Source organism: Rhinopithecus roxellana, chromosome 14 (assembly GCF_007565055.1).
Source record: "Rhinopithecus roxellana isolate Shanxi Qingling chromosome 14, ASM756505v1, whole genome shotgun sequence".
Taxonomy (NCBI): domain Eukaryota; kingdom Metazoa; phylum Chordata; class Mammalia; order Primates; family Cercopithecidae; genus Rhinopithecus; species Rhinopithecus roxellana.
In genome coordinates this window covers 10,541,555-10,564,566 of record NC_044562.1, presented here as the reverse complement: position 1 = coordinate 10,564,566, position 23,012 = coordinate 10,541,555, and the positions used below count along the sequence as shown (strand labels likewise).

At 41.4% G+C, this 23,012-nt stretch overlaps 1 protein-coding gene across 2 annotated transcripts in view; it reads right to left on the bottom strand.

The window, feature by feature from the left end:
* EPB41L5 (erythrocyte membrane protein band 4.1 like 5) overlaps positions 1-22,688 on the bottom strand; it is a 174,884-nt gene extending 152,196 nt beyond the window's left edge. For both annotated transcript variants that reach the window (XM_030916732.1, XM_010376442.2), the window contains exons 1-2: positions 22,505-22,688; positions 16,910-17,097 (exon numbers count right to left, since the gene is read on the bottom strand). In XM_030916732.1, coding sequence (XP_030772592.1) covers positions 16,910-17,089 — 180 coding nt within the window. In that variant the 5' untranslated portion in view covers positions 17,090-17,097; positions 22,505-22,688. The remainder of the gene's footprint in view (positions 1-16,909; positions 17,098-22,504) is intronic.
* Positions 22,689-23,012: the final 324 nt, after the last annotated feature.

The window sequence follows — 23,012 nt, the reverse complement described above, 5'->3', positions numbered from 1 at the left end:
AGCTCCATTTAGCACTGAGAAACCCCTGGGGGAACAGAAGAATTCTAGGGAGGAGAGCCCTAACAAGGAGAAAATCACAGTTAATCACTTTCCATTATACAAATAACTCCCTCAGGTTAAGAATTCATTCTCTGTCCACAGATAAAAAGGAAAGTAGCATTGGGAAGGAGGCATTTTTAAAAATAATAATTCACTGCCCTCTAAGAGTTTGGTGGAGGGGTAGGAAATTTAGGTAAGGGAATTTTAGGGATAAGGATTTTTAGAGGTGGGAAACTTTTTAGGGAGTGCTATTATGATTTATTCTTGAAGACACTTCCACCCACTGTCTGAGTTATTGCTATCACACCCCTTAAAAGAGATACTAATTATCAAGACAAACTTGGAGCAGGGGGATAAGACCGACTCCACCCAAACTGCCTTTTACCTCAATTATCCTGCCACAGCCACAGCAGCAGCCCTCTAAACCAGACTGCAGCAACCATTACTACACACACACTCCAGTACCAACACTCCTTACCTGGAGCTAATTTTTCTATCTTAAGTTTTATGATCATTCATGGGTTAATCTTAGGAGAGGACACTAGAAGCCCTTATTAACTTCAATATCTTGTCCCAAACAGGGCAAAAATCTTCATTAAAAATGTGTGATTGGGAATGATCCTAACTTCCTTCAGGGATGACTTTGTTTTAAAACTAAAGGTCTGTTTCAAATACTATTCCTAATTTGATTTACTCAACAATTTTTTTAAGAGATGGGGGTCTCACTACGTTGCCCAGGCTGGAATTCAGTGGCTATTCACAGGTGTGATCACAGTGCACTACAGCCTCAAACTCCTGGCCTTAAGCAATCTCCCACCTGAGCCTCCTGAGTAGCTGGGACTGCAGGCACTCATCACTGAGCTTGGTTTATTAAACAAACATTAATAGAACACTTACTATGTGCCAGGCACTGTTCTAAACAACTACACAGGAAAACAAAACAGGTAAGCCCCTGCCTTCAACAAGCTTACATTCAATTAAAGAAAAAAAAAGCCAGGCATGGTGGCTCATGCCTATAATCCCAGCACTTTGGGAAGCCAAAGCAGGAGGACCACTTAAGGCCAGGCATTCTGAGACCAGCCTGGATAACACAGCAAGACCCTACCTCTACAAAAATTTTTTTTTTTTTAATTTTTTTTAGAAGAAGCTTACATCCTAGCAAGGGAAGAAAATATTATGCTAGCTAGTGATAAAGGTTATACAGAACAAGTTAACTATGGGAAATGGTGTTTACATGAGGCCCATTTAATAAGGGAGATTTGAAAAGAGACTGAGTGACATAAGTCAACTATGTAATTATCTAGAGAAAATGAATCCCAGACAGAAATTACAACAAATGCAAAATTTCCAACTGTATGTGTGTGTTTACATAATAAAACAAACCAATTGAATATTTCAACACATTTGCTCTAGCAACACAATGAAAAAGGAGGAGAAGGTCATTATTGGAAATGAAAAAGAAAACCACTGGTTTTAAACAATGCTTATAATAACAACAACAAAGTACTGCTAACAATTTGACTGACTGACTGATTTTGAGACGGGGTCTCGCTCTGTCACCCAGGTTACAGTGCAGTGGCATGCACGCCTCACCACAGCCTTGACCTCCAGGTCTTAAGGAATCCTTTCGCCTCAGCCTCCCAAGTTGCTGGGACTACAGGTGTGCACCACGACACCTCGCTCATTTTCTTTTTTTTTTTTTTAACAGGATTTTGCCTGTTGCCCAGTCTGGTCTTGACTGCCTCAGTCTCCCAAAGTGCTGGGTTACAGGTGTGGTCACACTGAGCCCAGTTAACAAATTTAATTATGCTAAAATTTGCTAATGGCAATCACTACACTACAAGTATTTTTATTCTACACTACAAAATATTTTTACACTACAGTAGAAACCCACAGAAGTCTTCTGCTGAATTCATTTATCTGGTACCAAACTTAAATATTTCCATTGCCTTCATTCTAAGGCATATTTCTAGAATCAATTTCATATTCCATCAACATTCTATATTTGCTTCAAGACCAAAGGGAAGCACTGCTTTAAAAATAACTCTCCTCCTTATTCTGCCAAAGCATCACTTGCTAGACTCTTGAAATATGACAGTTGTGTTCTAAGGAGAGAAAGAATGGACTTCTGCCCACTAGGCAGCCGCCTACTCAGAACAAAAACCTTTTCAAGGTATACACTGACTCCTTCTTAAGAGATGCTAGTTCTAAGACAAGCAATAGTGAGCACAAGACATTTACAGGTTCCTGAAGCAAACGATGCATGATTTTATATTTTCAGACAGGGCAACTCTGTTGTCCAGGCTGGAGTGCAGTGGTGGAATCCTGGCTCATTGCAGCCTCAACCTCCTGGACTCAAGCAATCCTCCCACCTTGGCCTCCCAAGTAGTTGGGACCACAGGTGCGCACCATCACAGCTAGCATTTTTTTTTTTTTTTTTTTTTTTGTAGAGACAGAGTTCTCACGATGTTACCCAGACTGGTCTCAAACTCCTGGGCTCAAGCAATCCTCCCACCTCAGCCTCCCAAGTAGCTGGGATTACAGGTGCCTGCTACCATGCCTGGCTAATTTTGTATTTTTAATAGAGATGGGGTTTCATCATGTTGGCTAGGCTGGTCTCGAGCTTCTGACCTCAGGTGATCTGTGTGCCTTGGCCTCCCAAAGTGCTGGGATTACAGGCATGAGCCACCGTGCCTGGCCCATAATTACTTTTGTACCAACCTAATAACAAAATTCTGACATCCCAAAAAAGAATTTCTCAGAACATCTTACCTTTAAAGATAGCATGTAATTTTTTAAATACTTCATTGAGTCTACCCTTCCTGAGAAAAAACTATACCATTTCATGAAAATAAGTCACAGATAAGAAGTAAATGCAGTAAATGCAGTATGTTGATTTCAGGAAGATTTCTGATTCTAACCCAGAAATAAAATGTTATCATTGCTAAGATGGAAAGCATGGTCATGATAATGTTATTCTGGGTGAGTGAATACCTGACTCAATCATAATTTGAGAAATAATTAACAACCTGCTAGTATCAACCTTAGAAATCGTGTTCTAAATCAGTTGGTTCTGTCCCATTCTACATTTTCAGAGCTTTTAATTTCATTATGCACTTAACGGTACATACAGGAAAATTTTCATTATAGGAAAAACACATTTTTGACGTAATATTCAATTCCCGGACAGACACCTATTATGTGTTAGATGTTAGTTATACAGATGAATATGCCTATATTTGCCCTCAAGCAATCACAAGGTTCTTATAATTTTATTCTTAACTAAGAATAAAGTTACAAACAAATAAACACAATAAATGTGAATGTTACTCCTATAACAAAATGCTAAAGAAATGAGGGTGAGTTGTTCATTCTGCCTCAAGTATTAAAGGCTTCAGAAGATTCTATATTCAAAACTGGGCCTGGAAATGTGAACAGAATTCTGCTAACCTAGTTAAAAACAAAATAAAGATCTGGAATCTTGACAGTCTAAGGAAGGATTTAGGAAAGAAAAGACTGGAGGCAAGAGTCAGAAAACAAAGTGACAGGAGCTGCCGAAGTATTGTGATCTGCCTAAAACTGCCACACAGAACGTCACTCTGCTCTTTAAAATCCTTTAATCATTCCTCATCATCTACAGATTAATGTGCAAACTCCAGGCATAAAATTCCTAAAAGTCCTTCCTAGCTGTTCTTGCTTATTATTACATATCATGGCCTATCTCCTCTATCATTTCAGCTTCTTTTCTTTTGTTTTTGAGACAAAGTTTCACTCTTGTTGCCCAGGTTGGAGTGCAGTAGCACAGCCTTGGCTCACTGCAACCTCAGTCTTCCGGTTTCAAGCGATTCTCCTGCCTCAGGCTCTTGAGTAGCTGGGATTACAGGCACCCACCACCAGGCCGGGCTAATTTTTTATTTTTAGTAGAGACGGAGTTTCATTATGTTGGCCAGGCTGGTCTGGAACTCCTGACCTCATGATCAACCCACCTCAGCCTCCCAAAGTGCTGGGATTACAGGCGTGAGCCACCGCGCCTGGCCTATTTCAGTATTTTTATCTGCTTATAATCTCCCCACTAAGTCATGCCTCTAAACCCTTGCAAAATGCATTTCTTTCTGCTTAGAATGTCCTTTATGCCTCTAATAAACTTTAAAAAAATTTTTTTTTTTGGTAGAGATGGAGGTCTGGCTACATTGGCCAGGCTGGTCTCAAACTCCCGGCCTCAAGCAATCCTCTCACCACAACCTTCCAAGGTGCTGGGATAACAGATGTGAGTTACCACACCGGGCCCTTCTAACGAACTCTTGATTCTGGCTTCACAAGAATCAGTACATCAGTGTTGCCTTTCAGTAATCCCATAGAGAATAAATCCTTCCTCTGTACTATCTTGTACCTAAAATTCTAATTAGTATAAAGCCTATGCAAAGACATAGACTTGTAATGGGTCTATCATGTTTAGGCAAGAGTAAGAAGGTCCAGCATGGTCAGAGTGTGTAGAATATGGATGTGAGATCTTGATTACAGGGTCAATGTCTTGTTTATTTTCATAAATTAAAAATAAAATGTTTTTCTCACCTTGTAGCTATTGAAAATGAACAAACTGGAAACAGGAACGTGAAAACAGACCCACAAAGCTCTGGCCCACTACAAACTCATTAGTCACCTGTATCTACACCAGTACCTGCTACTTATGTTCTTTATCCCCACCTAACAAATTTATTCCAGGTCACCACCTCTTTCAGACCCAGCCCTCACTTCACCTCCTCTTTGCAATGATTAATTTCATCAAGGTATTGTAACCGCCCAGTGGGTTCACCTTGCCCACTGCCTAGACAGAACTAATTTATCAAGACAGAGGAATTGCAATGGAGAAAGAGTAATTCAAGCAGAGCTGGTTGTGCAGGAGACGGGAGTTTTATTGTTACTCAAATCAGTCTGAGCATTAGGGGATCAGAGCTTTTAATGACAATTTGGGGCTGGGGCTGGGGCCAGGCGCCGTGGCTCACACCTCCAATCCCAGCACTTTGGGAGGCCAAGGCGGGTGGATCACCTGAGGTTAGGAGTTTGAGACCAGCCTGACCAACACAGTGAAACCCTGTGTCTACTAAAAATTAGCTGGGTATGGTGGCAGACACCTGTAATCCCAGCTACTCAGAAGGCTGAGGCAGGAGAATCATTTGAACCCGGGAGGCGGAGGTTGCAGTGAGCCGAGATTACACCACTGCACTCCAGCCTTGGCAATGAGAGCGAAACTCCATCTCTAAATAAATAAATAAATAAAATAAAATAAAATAAACATAATTTGAGGTCAGGCACAGTGCCTCACGCCTGTAATCCCAGCACTCTGGGAGGCTGAGGCAGGCAGATCACCTGAGGTCAAAAGTTCAAGACCTGCCTGGCCAACATGGTGAGACCTCATCTCCAGTAAAAACACAAAAATTAGCCGGGCATAGTGGCATGCACCTGTGAATCACTTGAACCCAGGAGGCAGGAGTTGTAGTGAGCCGAGATTGCACTACTGCATTCCAGCCTGGACAACAGAGCCAGACTCTGCCTCAATAAAATAAAATAAAGATAATTTGGCAGGTCGGGGCTTGGGAAGTGGCGAATGCTGACTGGTCAGGTTGAAGATGGAATCATAGGGGTCAAAGTGAGTTTTTCTTGCTGTCTATTGCTCCTGGATGGGATAGCAGAACTGGTTGAGCCAGATTACTGATCTGGGTGGCGTCAGCTGATCCATCCAGTGCGGGGTCTGCAAAATATCTCAAGCACGGATCTTAGGTTTTACAATAGTGATGTTATCCTCAGGAGCAATTTGGGGAGGTTCAGACTCTTGGAGCCAGAGGCTGCATGACCCCTAAACTGTAATTTCCAATCTTGTAGCTAATTTGTTAGTCCTGCAAAGCCATACTGGTTCCCAGGCAAGAAGGGGGTCTTTTCGGGAAATAGTTATTATCAATTTTGTTTCATAGTCAAACCATGAACTGAATTCCTTTCCAAAGTTAGTTAGGCCTATGCCCAAGAATGAACAAGGACAGCTTAAACGTTAGAAGCAAGATGGAGTCAGTTAGGTCTGATTTTTTTCACTGTCATCATTTCCTCAGTCATAATTTTGCCAAGGCGGTTTCAATCCCTCCCTTTGTGTTTCTTAGTACCTTGCTCTCAAGGTGTGGGCTGCGAAGACTGGAAAAAGCCGTCAATCACTCTGGCTTCTTCCTGCTGACAGGGGGCGTCGTGGGAATAGGAGCTGACTCTAAGGTGAGAGAAGCGGAACCGCTTTGCAGCTGAGTGTACTCATGCAGGCAGGGCTGCGATTCCAAGACTTGCACAACAAAGGCGGCAGTATTTTTTTTATTATTATTATACTTTAAGTTCTAGGGCACATGTGCACAATGTGCAGGTTTGTTACATATGTATACATATGCCATGTTGGTGTGCTGCACCCATCAACTCGTCATTTACATTAGGTATATCTCCTAATGATATCCCTCCCCTCTCCCCACTCCCTACAACAGGACCCAGTATGTGATGTAGGCGGTAGTATTTTTATCTATAGTTTTAGTAGAGCATTTAAACAGACAGTGTACTATAAGTTAAACAATGAATTTTAGGATAAGCAGTACAATTTCCAGTTTTAAAATTAAAAATTTGAAAGCATTAGTGTGGGGACTTATAGTCCACAAAAAATTTAGGATTTAGTCCAAACTGAAGAAAAAAACTCAAAAACAACAACAGGTGGGTGGTTTCAGTATTATCTTTTCATCAGCTTTCCATCTTTCTCAGCAGAAGGTATCGCTCCTAGAATGTTCTTCCTCCCATCTCTACCTATGTATATAAAACCAATTACCTATAATCCCAGCACTTTGGGAGGTGGAGGCAGGTGAATTACTTCAGGTCAGGAGCTCAAAACCAGCCTGACCGATATGCAAAATACAAAATGTGTATATTGTATATATAAAACACAAAATGTGTATATTGTATATACAAAATACAAAATGTGTATATTGTATATACAATACTAAAACTCTTTACTAAAAATACAAAAATTAGCTGGGCATAGTGGTGGGCACCTATAATCCCAACTACTTGAAAGGCTGAGGCAGGAGAATTGCTTGAACTGGGGAGGCAGAGGTTGCAGTGAGCCAAGATCACGTCACTGCACTCCAACCTCAGCAACAGAGTGAGACTCCATCTCAAAATCAACAACAACAACAAATGCAATTACTGAGGAACATTTTTCCTACTCATTTAAAGAAACCCAAATCTGCCCTAACTAGCCATTCTCCAGCTGCCGTGCTATCTGCTTCTTTCCATCTATTGCCAAATCTCATAGCAATCCTGCGTTTTCCCTTCACGTACTTCCACAAACTAATCAATATTAAGCACCTACTATGTGCAAGGGACTATAAGAGGTCCAAAAAATATGACTGTCTCCAATAATTCCTTTAGCCCTCTAAAATCTGGCTTTCAAACACACCATCCCACCAAAACTCTTTGCTTCACTTCCATCCTTTTTCTCTCTTCATGACAGCGGACTATCTTCTCATGATCTGACAATTGATACACCCCACTCCCATCAGAGTTAGAACTGTATTTTCCTCATCTTTATTCCCTCCCTGCACTACACGCAAGTACTAAACACTAGTTTTCACTCCCCCCGTCACCAACCATATCCATGTACTAAGCAGGCACTCTTTCCTATGCAGCCTTACTGTCACTGGAAGTCTGCAGCCTCATCATCTTGTACCTACATTACTATAGCAGTCTCCAGGCATGATTTTTTCTTCTGTAACAAATCAAGCATATCACGTCTAAATTAAACCTATATATCTTTCTTTTGTTGTTTTTTTATCTCTGTTGCCCACACGGGAGTGCAGTGGCATGAACATAGTCCACTGCAGCATCTACCTCCTGGGCTCAAGCAATCCTCTCACATCCAGCCTTCTGAATAGCTGGGGCCACAAGGGTCCAGCATGACACCTGGCTAATTTATTTTATTTTCTGTTGACACGGGGTATCCCTGTGTTGCCCAGACTAGTCAAACTCTTGGACTCAAGCTAGCCTCCTACCCTGGCTTCTCAAAGTGCTGGGATTACAGGCATGAACCACTATGCCCAGTCATGTTTCTTACAACTAAAAAATCTTAAGCGGAATAAAATACAAATACGCAAAAATCAATGCATTTTTTTAAAAAAATAACTTCCGGCCGGGTGTGGCGGCTCACGCCTGTAATCCCAGCACTTTGGGAGGCCGAGGCAGGTGGATCACCTGAGGGCAGGAGTTCAGAACCAGCCTGTCCAACATGGTGAAACCCTTTCTCTACTAAAAATAACAAAAATTAGCTGGGTGTGGTGGTGGGCGCCTGTAATTCCAGTGACTCGGGAGGCTGAGGCAGCAGAATCGCTTGAACCCAGGAGGCGGAGGTTGCAGTGAGCTGAGATCATGCCACTGCACTCTAGCCTGGGCAACAAAAGCGAAACTTCGTCTCCAAAAAAATGAAAAAATTTTTTAAAATTAAAAAAAAATAGCTTCATTGAGCTATAACTCACATATCTTCACCCACTACAAGTAAACAGAGCAACGGATTTTAGTATATTCACAGATATATACAACCATCACAAAAATCAATTTTAGAACATTTTCATCACCTCAAAAAGAAACCCTAAGCCAGGCACAGTGGCATGTGCCTGTAGTCCCAGCTACTTGTGGGGCTGAGGTGAGTGGTGCATCACTTGAGCCTAAGAGTTCAAATCCAGCCTGGGCAACGTAGCAAGACACCATCCCTAAAAAAAAGAAAGTCCATACACTATAGCTGTCAACCCCTACCACCCTGTCAGTTCCCACTCACTCACGCTGCCCTAAGCAAGCACAATCTATTTTCTTTCCCTTACAGATTTCCCTATTCTAGAATTTCACACGAATGGGATCACATGGTCTTTTGCCACTGGCTTCTTTTAACAGAATAATGTTTTCAAAATTCATCTATGTTTTAGCAGTACACTTCATTTCCTTCATGGCTAAATAACATCCCCTTATATGGATATTACACATTTTATTTATCCATTTACCTACTGATGAGCATCCAGGTTGTTTCTACTTTTTAACTATTATGAATAATGCTGATATGAACATCCATTACAAGCTTTTGTGCAACATGTTTTCCATTCTCTTGGAGATACACCTAGGAATGTAACTGTTGTGTCATGTGGTAATATCTGAGTAACTGCCACACTGTTATTCAAAGCATCTGACATTCCCACCAGCAGTGTCTGAGAGTGCTGATGTGCCATATCCCCACCAACATTCAATACTATACGAATTTATTTCAGCCTTCTTAGTAGCTAGAAAGCTGTATCTCACTGTGGTTTTATTTTGCATTTCTATGATGACTTATGATGTCGAGCTTCTTTTCATGCACTTGCTGGCCATTTATATAACCTATTTGGAGAAATGTTGATTGAGATCCTTTGCCCATTTTTAAATTGGGTGTTCTTTATATACCCTAGATACAAATTCCTTATCAGATATGTAATTTGCAAATACTTTCTCTTATTCTGTGTGACAGTCTTGTAGCTTATTTGATGGTCTCCTTTGAAGGCTAAATGAAAAATTTTTCATTTTGATGAAGTCCAATTTATTCACTTTTTCTTCAGTTGTTCATGCTTTTTACGTCATATATAAGAAAGTGGTGCCAGGCTGGGTGCAGTGGCTCACGCCTGTAATCCCAACACTTTGGGAGGCCAAGGCCGGCGGATCACTTGAAGTTAGGAGTTCAAGACTAGCCTGGTAAACATGGTGAAACCCCACCTCTACTAAAAATACAAAAAATTAGCCAGGTGTGGTGGCAGGCACCTGTAATCCCAGCTACTCAGGAGGCTGAGGCAGGAAACCTGCTTGAACCCAGGAGGCAGAGATTGCAGTAAGCTGAGATTGCATCATTGCACCCCAGCCTGGGCAACAGAGCAAGACTCCGTATCAGAAAAAAAAAAAGAAAGTGGTGCCAAATCCAAGATCTAAAGATTCACTCCTAAATGTTTGAGGTGATGGATATCTCATGTACGCTGATTTGATCATTTACACACTATATACATGTATCAAAACAGCACTACATACTCCCAAAATATGTACAACTACGATATATCAATGAAAAATACCAAAAATTACGCCTATTTTTTTCTAAGGATTTATAGTTTTAGCTCATACTTTTAGGTCTTTATTCTGAGTTAATTTTTGTATACACTGTGAGAGCCCAACTTCATTCCTTGGCATATGGCAATCCCATCTCCCCAAGTACAATTTGTTAAAAAGACTATTCTTTCCCCCATTAAATGGTCTTGGCATCTTTGTCAAAAATCACCTGACCCATGACTGCATGGGTTTATTTCTGGGTTCTCTATTCTGTTCCACAGACCTATGTGTCTATCCTTGTGCCAGCAGCACACCAACTTATTGTTGCTTTGTAGTCAGTCTTAGAATTGGAAGTATGTGTCCTCCTAATTATTGTTTTTCAATATTGTTCTAGCTATTAAGAGTTCCTTACAATACCTTAAGAATTTTAGAATCTATTTGTAAATTTCTACAACCAGGTCAGCTGGAATTCTCATGGGGACTGCACTGAATTCGTAAATCAATGTGAGGTGTACTGCCATCCTACCAACATTAAGTCTTCAAATTCAAGAACATGGGATGGTTTTCATGTATTTAAAAGTATAACTATACACGGTCTTATATAACTTAAAGCCTTTAGCATCTATATCAGTAAAACAGGTATATAAAAATTGTTATCTATTACCCTTAAAGGTAAATGGGCTAAATACCCCAATTAAAAGACACAGACTGGCAAATTGGATAAAGAGTCAAGACCAATCAGTGTGCTGTATTCAGGAGAACCATCTCACCTGCAAAGACACACACAGGCTCAAAATAAAGGGATGAAGGAACATTTACCAAGCAAATGGAAAGCAAGAAAAAAAAAGAATCAAATAGACACAATGAAAAATAATCAACAGAATATCACCACTGATCCCACAGAAACAGAAACTACCATCAGAGAATACTATGAACACCTCTAAGCAAATCAACTACAAAATCTAGAAGAAATTGATAAATTCCTGGACACATACATCCTCCCAAGACTAAACCAGGAAAAAGTCAAATCCCTGAAGAGACCAACAAGTTCTGAAATTGAGGCATCAATTAATAGCCTACCAATCAAAAAAACCCCAGGACCAGATGGATTCACAGCTGAATTCTAACAGAGGTACAAAGAGGAGCTGGTACTATTCCTTCTGAAGCTATTCCAAATAACAGAAAAGGAGGGACCCCCCCCCAACTCATTTTATTATAAGGCCAGCATTATCCTGATACCAAAACTTGGCAGAGATACAATAAAAAAAGAAAATTTCAGGCCAATATCCCTGATGAACATCAATGCAAAAATCCTCAATAAAATACTGGCAAATTGAATCCAGCAGCACTTCAAAAACCTCATCCACCATGATCAAGTCGGCCTCATACCTGGGATGCAAGGCTGGTTCAACATACACAAATCCATAAACGTAATCCATAACCTAAACCGAATCAATGACAAAAACCACATGATTGGCCAGGCGTGGTGGCTCACGCCTGTAATCCCAGTACTTTGGGAGGACAAGGCGGGCAGACCACGAGGTCGAGATTGAGACCATCCTGGCTAACACAGTGAAACTCCATCTGTACTAAAAATAAAAATCAAAATTAGCCAGGTGTGGTGGCGGGTGCCTGTAGTCCCAGCTACTCAGGAGGCTGAGGCAGGAGAATGGCGTGAACCCAGGAGGTGGAGCTTGCAGTGAGCTAGGATCACGCCACTGCACTCCAGCCTGGGCGACAGAGCAAGACTCCGTCTCAAAAAAACAAAAAACAAAACAAAACCACATGATTATCTTAATAGATGCAGAAAAGGCCTTCGACAAAATTCAACACGTCTTCATGCTGAAAACACTCAATAAACTAGGTATTGATGGAACGTATCTCAAAATAATTTAAGAGCTTTTTACGACAAACCCACAGCCAACATCATACCAGATGGGCAAAAGCTGGAAGCATTCCCTTTGAAAACTGGCACAAGACAAGGATGCCCTCTCTCACCACTCCTATTCAACATAGTATTGGAAGTTCTGGCCAGGGCAATGGGCCAAGAGAAAGAAATAAAAGATATTCAAATAGGAATAGAGGAAGTAAAATTGTCTCTGCAGATGACATGATTATAACTCACAAGAGATATGAAAGACCTCTTCAAGGAGAACTACAAACCACTGCTCAAGGAAATAAAAGAGGACACAAACAAATGTTAAAACATTCCATGCTCATGGATAGGAAGAATCAATATCGTGAAAATGGCAGTATTGCCCACAGTAATTCATACATTCAATGCTATCCCCATCAAACTACCACTGACTTTCTTCACAGAATTAGAAAAAACTACTTTAAATTTCATATGGAACCAAAAAAAGAGCCCATATAGCCAAGACAATCCTAAGCAAAAGAACATAGCTGGAGGCATCACGCTACCTAACTTCAAACTAGACTACAAGGCTACAGTAACCAAAACAGCATGGTACTGGTACCAAAACAGATATACAGACCAATGGAAAAGAACAGAGGCCTCAGAAATAATGCCACACATCTACAACCATCTGATCTTTGACAAACCTGACAAAAACAAGCAATGGGGAAAGGATTCCCTATTTAATAAATGGTATTGGGAAAACTGGCTAGCCATATGCAGAAACCTAAAACTGGACCCCCTCCTTAACAATCTTATACAAAAATTAACTCAAGATGGATTAAAGACTTAAACATAAAACCTAAAACCATAAAAACCCTAGAAGAAAACCTAGGCAATACCATTCAGGACATAGGCATGGGCAAAGACTTCATGACTAAAACACCAAAAGCAATGGCCACAAAAGCCAAAACTGACAAATGGGATCTAATTAAACTAAAGAGCTTCTGCACAGCAAAAGAAAATATCATCAGAGTGAACAGGCAACCTACAGACTGGGAGAAAGATTTTGCAATCTATCCATCTGACAAAGGGCTAACACCCAGAATCTACAAGGAACTTAAATTTACAAGAAAAAAACAAACAATTCCACCAAAAAGTGGGCAAAGCATATGAACAGACACTTCTCAAAAGAAGGTATTTATGCAGCCAACAAACATATGAAAAAGGCTCATCATCACTGGTCATCAGAGAAATGCAAATCAAAACCACAATGAGATGCCATCTCACACCAGTTAGAATGGCAATCATTAAAAAGTCAGGAAACAACAGATGCTGGAGAGGATGTGGAGAAATAGGAACACTTTTACACTGTTGGTGGGAGTGTAAATTAGTTCAACCATTGTGGAAGACAGTGTGGTGATTCCTCAAGGATCTAAAACCAGAAATATCTTTTGACCCAGCAATCCCACTACTGAGTGTATATCCCAAAGAATTATAAATCATTCTACTGTAAAGACACATGCACACGTATGTTTACTGCAGCACTGTTCACAATAGCAAAGACTTGGAACCAACCCAAATAACCCAAAAGCCCATCAATAATAGACTGGATAAAAATGTGGCACATATACCCCATGGAATACTATGCAGCCATGAAAAGGATGAGTTCATGTCCTTTGCAGGGACATAGATGAAGCTGGAAACCGTCATTCTCAGCAAACTAACACAGGAACAGAAAACCAAACACCACATGTTCTCACTCATAAGTGGGAGTTGAACAATGAGAACACATAGACACAGGGAGGGGAACATCATGCACTGAGGCCTGTCCGAGGTTGGGGGGTTAGGGGAGGGATAGCATTAGGAGAAATACCTAACGTAGATGACAGGTTGATGGGTGCAGCAAACCACCATGGCACGTGTATACCTATGTAACAAACCTGCACATTCTGCACATGTATCCCAGAACTTAAAATATAATTTAAAAAAAGGAAAAAAATTATCTATTGGTTAATTGGCCAAACATTTCCTAATTTAAAACTTAGAAGGATTTTACGTTACAAGCAATTAACTAATACTAAGCTCTTAAACAAGCTTACTGTAGTATTTTCAAAGAAAAAGCTTAAAAATTAGATAGAAATTTCTACCTGATACCTTTGTCATTCAATGAAAGGCCTTCTCACTCTATTTAATTTTTTTTTTTTAAAGGAAGAAGATCGTTAGCTATAATCACTAGTGACCCTTATCCTAATGGGAAATGAGTATGTGCTTCATCCAATTTCTAAAATAATTCTAAATCTTCTTCCACAATCACAGCAGACTGGTTGAGAAAATAAATCTGAAAAGGGGAAAGCATTTTTTCTTTTTTAGAAATTATTATTCTTCTGGCCTATTTTTTCCTTTAGCGACAACTTAGTAAAACAGGCCAATGACCACTTTATATCCATGCATGTACCTAGAGTAATGTTAATAAGTATGATTTCACCTACAGAACTGGAAAGACAGTTGTTCCTTTTTTTTTGAGACGGAGTCTTGCACTGTTGTTCAGGCTGGAGTACAGTGGCGCAAATTCGGCTCACTGCAACCTCTGCCTTCCGGGTTCAAGCAATTCTCCTGCCTCAGCCTTCCAAGTAGCTGGGATTACAGGCACCCGCCACCACGCCCAGCTATTCTGTATTTTTAGTAGAGACGGGGTTTCACTGTGTTGGCCAGGATGGTCTCAAACTCCTGACCTCGTGATCCGCCCACCTCAGCCTCCCAAAGTGCTGGGATTACCGGCGTGAGCCACTGGCCGGCCCAATTGTTTTTTTTTTTTTTCTTTTTTTTTTTTGAGACAGAGTCTTGCTCTGTCACCCAGGCTGGAGTGCAGTGGTGCGATCTCAGCTCACTGCAATCTCTGCCTCCCGGGTTCAAGTGATTCTCCTGACTCAGCCTCCTGAGTAGCTGGGACTACAGGTGCATGCCACCACGCCTGGTTAATTTTTGTATTTTTAGTAGAGATGGGGTTTCACCATGTTGGCCAGGCTGGTCTTGAACTCCTGGCCTCAAGGGGTCTGACTGCCTCAGCCTCCCAAAGTGCTGGGATTACACGCATAAACCACTGCACCTGCCGATAACTGTTCTTGTCTCACAAAAAGTCCAATCTATAACTCCAGCTGTTTCACTACAATTGTCCCCATGAGAGACCAGTTAGCTTATATACTTGATCAAGCATCACATACACCCAGCTAAGCATACAAAGTTTAGGAAACCATTCCAGATCAGTAACCAGCCATCTGTTTCACTACTTTAAAAACTAGTGTTGTTTCTCCTCCATACTGCACTGCCTTTTTAAAAAGTTTTTTTTACAAATTCTACTCTCCTACTATCAGCTTATCCATCAACAACCCTGAGACTTCATACTTCAAACATTAGGTAATAAGAAACTTCTTTCCAGTCTCTTACACAGCAATCTCAGGCTTTTCACCACATATCTCATGATATTTTAATGAAATAGTACAGAAAACTCTTAAGATTCTTATCAAATAAGAAATGAGAACGAAAACTATCCTCACAAAATAGCTCATGTTGGAATGTCTGATAAACCCTCAAGAAGTACTTACAGGAAGAAAATTTATATGCTTTCAAGTTGTCCAGAATCAAAAACCCTAAAAATATACATTATTATAGACAAAGATAACAAATACACGTAATGATGACTTCAAAACACTTCAAGAAATCCTCTTTAATTCTATACTTTAACATTTTAAAATGTATAATGTACGTATCTAATACATTCCAAATTATTAAGATAATCAGAACATCTATTTAAACTCTCCAATTCCTTATACTCTCAGTTAGTGAGTTTAAGGCCTTCCCGAGCTTATTCAATTATGTATTACAGCAGCATGTAGATCACTTTGCCCAAAGAGACTTTTTAAATTGAATTTTGGGTAAATGAAGGTGTACTAAAGAGTTTGTCGGGAGGAAAAACATCAAGGAACATCCTACGAAGCTCATATCAAATGACATAATTTACGGTAAGTCTTTGAATGCAGAACAAAGACGTGGGAAAGATATGTGGTATTAGTAAGCAGCTCAGAAAAATATTCAACTGCCCAAAACCAAAAAGGTAACCTTTTCTTCCCCTCCTCCACCCAAAAAGGTCTGTAAAAAAATAAGCTAACCCCTTTCAAACATGTCGGATTGTTTCAAACGGAGTTACGATTATGCATTTCTGCAAAAAAAAAAACACCTATCCAAAATGCAAATATAATTACAATAGGCTGTCTTGAGATAAAGACTACAATGTATGAAAAACCTACGATGCAAAATACTTCGGGAGCAAAGAGAAAGACAGTCAGAGCTGAGGGGTATGAAGAAAGTCCTTTTTCTCACTTCATCACCTAATTAATGTCTGCAAGTAAACCAAATTGTGGGGAAATACTTATTTTGAATAAAGTAAGGAGAGTTTTAAAAAATACAGAAGTGCGCAGAAAACTAAAAGTCCTACAGTACACATGGAAGTGTTGTTATTCTCAAAGAGTCACAATGTTTTAATAATTGTTCAACAAGGATTGTGAGAAATCCACTAGACTACATTACGTGAGCCATCATAAAGAACACACATAAACACACACAAAAGGGACTCATGCCAATAACCGCCCTATCATTTAAATGTTTCAGGTAATTGCCACTAATTCCAAAGAGAAATACCATCAATCCAAGTACTTTTGGTCTACAGTTATCTGATCCGTGTACCCGAATGTTACAGTGCCTGATCTGTATTAACCCATAGTACCTTTACCGATTTCCATCCAGAAGTTATCAATACAAAGCTTTTAAACAAACAAACAAACAAAGACAGTAATTGCAAACAGAATTTGGAGCTCGGCAAGACCTACTTACTGGCAAGTCCACACTAACATCAGTACCATCCAGAAGGGACACCCGACACGTGATGATGGACTTAGAATCTCCAGCTGCAGGAATATGTGTGGCTGCGCGTTGTGCTTCTCGGAGCCGTTCCTTTTCTGCATGTTTACGCATAGACCGACGCCCCAGTGTTCTACGGAAGAAACTCAGCATTTTTGTCACTACAAAAGCAGACAGAAAAAGATGGCATCAGGAAAAAAATGAGGTTCTCCACAACTTGTAGTCAGTCAAATGGCATTATTTAGTCAAGTCCTGTGCACATTAGTAGAAATGCTACTAAAAAGGACTCCTGGGCTGGGTGCAGTGACGCACGCCTGCAATCCCAACGTTTTTGGAGGCCCAGGCAGCAGGACTACTAGAGTCCAGGAGTTCAAGACCAGCCTGGGCAACACAGTGAGACCTAATCACTACTAAAAATAAAATGACCCAAGTGTGGTGGTGCATACCTGTGGTCCCAGCTACCTGAGGGGCTATGAGGCAGAAGGATCACTTGACCCCAGGCAGTGAAAGCTGCAGTGAGCTGGGACTGCACCACTGCCTTCTAGCTCGGGCAACAGAGCAAGACCCTGTCTCAAAAAATCAGTAAATAAAACAAAAAATAAAAAGGGCTCCTGGTCAAGTAAATCTGAAAAAAATCATTAAAACTGGCTACTTTTAATAAATATTTCAAGAGATATTATACATAATATACACAATTTTTGTCAATTAAAAAGTTAATTAATTTAAAAAGTTGGTTACTTTAATTCAAAGTTTTAAAAGACTTGTATGTGTAAGACATAGCCATAGTTTGTTTGGAGCTTTCTAAATTTACTGGATCATTTTATCAGGAACTGATTTGGCAAGAGAAGGCAAACATTCATGAAGTTCATCAGGTCTTCTAAAATGATAAATTATATGTACAACATCTTGTATACCCTAAGATGATGTCAGACACTAAGGTAGCCTTTGATGATCATAAAAATCCTGAGAAGTGGCTGGGCGTGACGGCTCACGCCTGTAATCCCAGCACTTTGGGAGGCCAAGGCGGGTGGATCACGAGGTCAGGAGATCGAGACCATCCTGGCTAACACAGCGAAACCCCATCTCTACTACAAATACAAAAAATTAGCCAGGCGCAGTGGTGGGCGCCTTTAGTCTCAGCTACACGGGAGGCTGAGGTAGGAGAATGGCGTGAACCCGGGAGGCGGAGCTTGCAGTGAGCCGAGTTCGCACCACTGCACTCCCGCCTGGGTGGCAGAGCAAGACTGTCTCAAAAAAAAAAAAAAAAAGTCCTGAGAAGTTCCATTTCTTTTCTGAGCATTCATAATAAAAATATAAAAACAATCACCAATTTCAGCTAAAATACAAATATAATTCAAATTTCCTAAGTTTTGTCAAATATTGTTACATACAGATTTTAAATAACTACTTAACATAAACTTTTTAATGTCAAAGTACTTTAACGCTACCTTTTTCCTTATCTCTATAAAGAACATTAATGTTAATCAAAACAGTTAAAACGGGTTTTAAAACATAGCACACTAAATGGAAACACAAAATCAAAGTCACTTTGCTACCCTAATGTGTTTCATTTGCACAACAAAGAGAGTTTAAGTACACATAAGCCAACAAGTAAGCCAAAAAGACTATTAATTCCAAAAGAAAAAAGAAGCTGTGCAGAAAAGGAAATCACAATACACTAGATGACTCAGCTGCTAATGATTTAAATGTCAAATACTAAATATTGAGCAAACAATAACTACAACAGAGAGGGTGTACATAATAAGAGGTAGGGGATACAGATATGGAAAGAGTTAATTCCTCATCATGCGTAACAGCAGGCCAACAGGTCATCATTAAAATTAAAAAATCAAGAACTAGCAGTAAGAGCATTTGATTTAAAATGTGAAAATGATTGCCTTGGGAGAGGGAGCAGAAGAATTCAGAAGAATGCTGTTTTTCAAGAGAAGCCTTCAGATTAAATGACTTTTTCAACTAGATTTATTCATAAACCTGATAAAATCCAATTTTTAAGATACTACCATATTAAAATGTCTATACACCGAAGATTAACCTACACATTTTTACACAAGTATACTCTTGTGTCATTAGGTAAACGAATCCCAAGGAGATAACTAAAATTTTAGTCAGATAACTTTCCAGTGTGCCAAACACTCATATATAATACCTGGTCCCACTCTCTCTCCAGATATTTCTCCCTTTGGAATTTGCTATCCAGTCTCATTTCAGCTGCCTAAGACGGTACTTGTTATCCCAGCTTTCTAAAATCCTGTGTCACAGAATACCTACATATTCCTTTTAACTCCACCAATATCTCCCAAGAAACATTTTATGATATCCTACCACTGCACTCCAACCTGAGAGTGAGACTCTGTATCAAAAAAAGAAAAAAAAGCATGATATGAAAAACTCCTAAAAGATCATTTGAAAGATGTTCACAAAAACGAACACCTTTAACTTTAACAGTATCCAAGAAAATCCAAATGAAAAAAAATAAGATACTGTCTGTCATTTAAAGACTCAAGATAGTGTTAAAAAGAATGTGAGAAAAAAATAATCCTCATACATTGGGCTTTTTTGGAGGGAGATTTGCCCAAGCTATTAATATTTTTAAAAAAAAATTTTTTTTTTTGAGACAGTCTCACTCTTGTTCCCCAGGTTGGAGTGTAATGGTACGATCTTGGCTCACTGCAACCTCCGCCTGCCGGGTTCAAGCGATTCTCTTGCCTTGGTCTCCCGAGGAGCAGGGATTACAGGCACCAGCCACCACGCCCAGCTAATTCTTGTACTTTTAGTAGATACTGGGTTTCACCATGTTGGCCAGACTGGTCTCAAACTCCTGACCTCAGGTGATCCACCTGCCTCGGCCTCCCAAAGTGCTGGGATTACAGGCGTGAGCCACCTCACTGGGCCAATATTAAAAATTTTAACATGCATACTCCTTACTCAACAGTTCTATTTCTTGGAAGGATAACCTAAAGAAAAAAAATCACACCTGTGCTTTAAGTTGCAGTAACAGGATTTTTTGGGGCATAACTGATTTAAGAAAATTTTAAATATGTTCATCAATGTGCAAACAGTTAAACAAGTTATGGTACACACAATGGCATACAATACAGTTGTTTTATTTTTATTTATGTATTTATTTATTTATTTTAGAGACGGTCTCACTCTAGCATCCAAGGCTCACCAGGGCCTTCATCTACCATGCTCAAGGGATTCTCCCACCTAGGGCTCCAAGCACATGCCACCCACCCAGCTAATGGTTTTTTTAAGTTATTTTTTGTAGAGACAGGGTACTGCTACTTAGCCAGGTTTGTCTCAAACTCCTGGCCTCAGGGAATCCTCCCACCTCAACCTCCCAAAGTGCTGGGATTACAGGCATGAGGCACCAAGCCCAGCCATAACACAGTTGTTTTAAATAAATACTTGACTTAGATATGACAACATTTCTAAGTGAAAAATCAAATCACAGAACACTGAAGAGAGTTTTATCCTACACTGAGGTGGGATCCATGCACACACACACACACACAGAGGCTAAACAGACACACTCGTAAACAGTTAAGTGAGATTCTCTCTGAAGAGGGACATGTCAGAGGTCACAACAAGAATATACGGCCGGGTACAGTGGCTCACATCTGCAATCCTGGCACTCTGGGAGGCTAAGTCAGGACGACTGCTGGAGGCCAAGAGTTCAAGACCTGCGTGGGCAACACAGCAAGACGCCATCTATTTTTTTTTAATGGAAAAAACCACAATAATACATGAATGGGTCATTAAAAGTTGTGGGGTTTTTTTTTTTATGACTGTGAAAAAAGTTTTCTCATACTCACTCTTCCCTTCCCACCTGCACTCTCCCAATTCCACTCTTCATGTCGCAGCCACTGGATTTTTGGCAACCACAAATCTGATCCCTATTCTAAAATCTTTAATGGCCCTGGTCCTAGATGCAGCTCCTCCTACTTGCCTGACCCATCTGTCAACCTACTCCCTACTGTTTGCTCTGCTCTGGTACTCTTTCTGCTCGGCCCAAGAGTCTTCTTAATTCTGGACCATTTTTCATTAGCTGTTCCACCTTTCTGGAATGTTCTTTTTCCACTTCCCCTCTCTTCCACCCACTCCCACTTCACTGGACTAACTTCAGACTTATAGTCGAAATGTCTTAGTCTCAGAAAAACAATCTGAGACTTGTGAGTCTAAATTCGATGTCCCTTTTAGTCCTCTTAGTCTTTTCTTTATAATAAAGAAATTGTAATTAAATACCCGTTAATTATTTTTTTTTTTACTGGCTACTTCCCCCATTCACTCAAGGACAAAGACTTCGTCTGGCTTGTTCACTACTTTGGCCCAACAGCTGGCTTAACAACCCGCATATCAGGCACTCAATAAAAAACTCGCCTGACACACTAGAATGACAGTGGAATTTTTGGATGGTAGGTTTATGTGGCTTCCAAAAAGCAGCTGTTTCTACTCTAGTTCCTAACTAGAAGGATTTCCTTTGGAATCATAAAATGCAAATTTAAGCAATCCTAACAGAAGTTGGTTAAAAGAAGTATCCAAAACCCAAAAGTTACTCAGGAAATATGTATACTCTTACATGACTGGTGGCCACAATATGGTAACTGCTTTTTGATAAAGCAACATACAGCAAATGCCATGAAGGTACCACTATATTTTGTCCCAGCAATCCCAATAAAGAAAATGCAAGCGAGTAACTCAACAGCAGTTACGCATATCGCTTTCGAATGAAGTTAGCCTATTTTCCAACCTGCACACTATCTTACATGCACAAATAATCCAACAAGGTTAACTAGAGCTCAGCAACGGGTTATGTTAGAAACTGAGCTAATGCAGTTGTGGGTTACATTAGAAATGTACACGGTTATGGGAATTTTCCCCGTAATTCTTTAAAAACTTTTAATACCAGTCTAAAATATTGCCAAACGTTTTAAGACTCGGGTCTCGCTCTTAGGTAGAATTCACGTAACCGCAGAGACAATTAACATTTACACACCAAAGAACCCATCATTAGCACGACAAACGTCCCGGGTGGGGGCGGGGCGGGCGCTTCAGACCTCGTCTTTCCGGGGAACACACCTGCCTCTCCTTTCCCAAGGAGCTGAAATTTTACTCAAATACAAGTCGGCTCGAAAAGTTCACCAAAACCGTGACACAAACTCAGTTCGTTATTCCCCCTCTCTTGCGACTTTTGTCTCTCCCGCTGGACGCCAGCCCCGCGGACCGGCGAGGGGTGCCCGCGGCCCGGGGAGCGCGTCCGCCCGGCAAACATTAACCCGGCTGCCCCGGGCCCTCCGCTCCGGCCCGTCGCGCGGTATCCACCGAAACTCGGCGGCCCCGCCTCATTGGCCGCCGCCGCCCCTCCCTCCGGCGGGATTAATGCCCTGCCGGCCCGACGAGCCAGGGGCCGGCCGCCCTAGGGTCTGGGCGCGGCCCCCGCCCGCCTCCCCGGGGACAAGGCCGCCACCGCAGGCGCGGGCGAGGAGGGGTCCGCTCGGCTAGGAGGGCAGCGGGCTGTACCGCGGCGCCGCCGGGCCTCGCGCTTACCTGAGCGGGGGACGGTGCGGCCCCGGCGACCAGAGGGGAGAAGAGCCGAGCAAGGCTGAGGAAGGGGCGACTCCTCGGGAGACGCCGAGAAATGGCGCCCACAGCGAGCCCACCGGCTCTAATCCCCGGAGGACCCCCGACCTCCCGCCCGTCCGCCCCTTAAAGCTCCCTCCCAGCTCCGCCCCCAGGGCGGAGCGCTCCGCTCTTAAACGGGCGATGACACCGCCCCGGAAACTGGCTGGCAGGGCGACCGGGGAAAAACCGGCAACGCCGGGCCGGGCCGGGCTGGAACTACCGCCAACAGCCGGGCGTCCGCGGCTGGTTTAATGGGGCGCTGCCGAAACCCAGCTCTCGCTGCGGCCCTCCGTCCGCGGAGGAGGTGCTCGCCCGCAGACAGACCCCAAGTTAGTCCTATCACGAAGGAGGCTAGTGGAGCTGCCTGCTACATCTTCGTTCAAGAGATTAATTGCTTCGCAAATACGTACTGAGAGCTTGTCATGTATTTCCT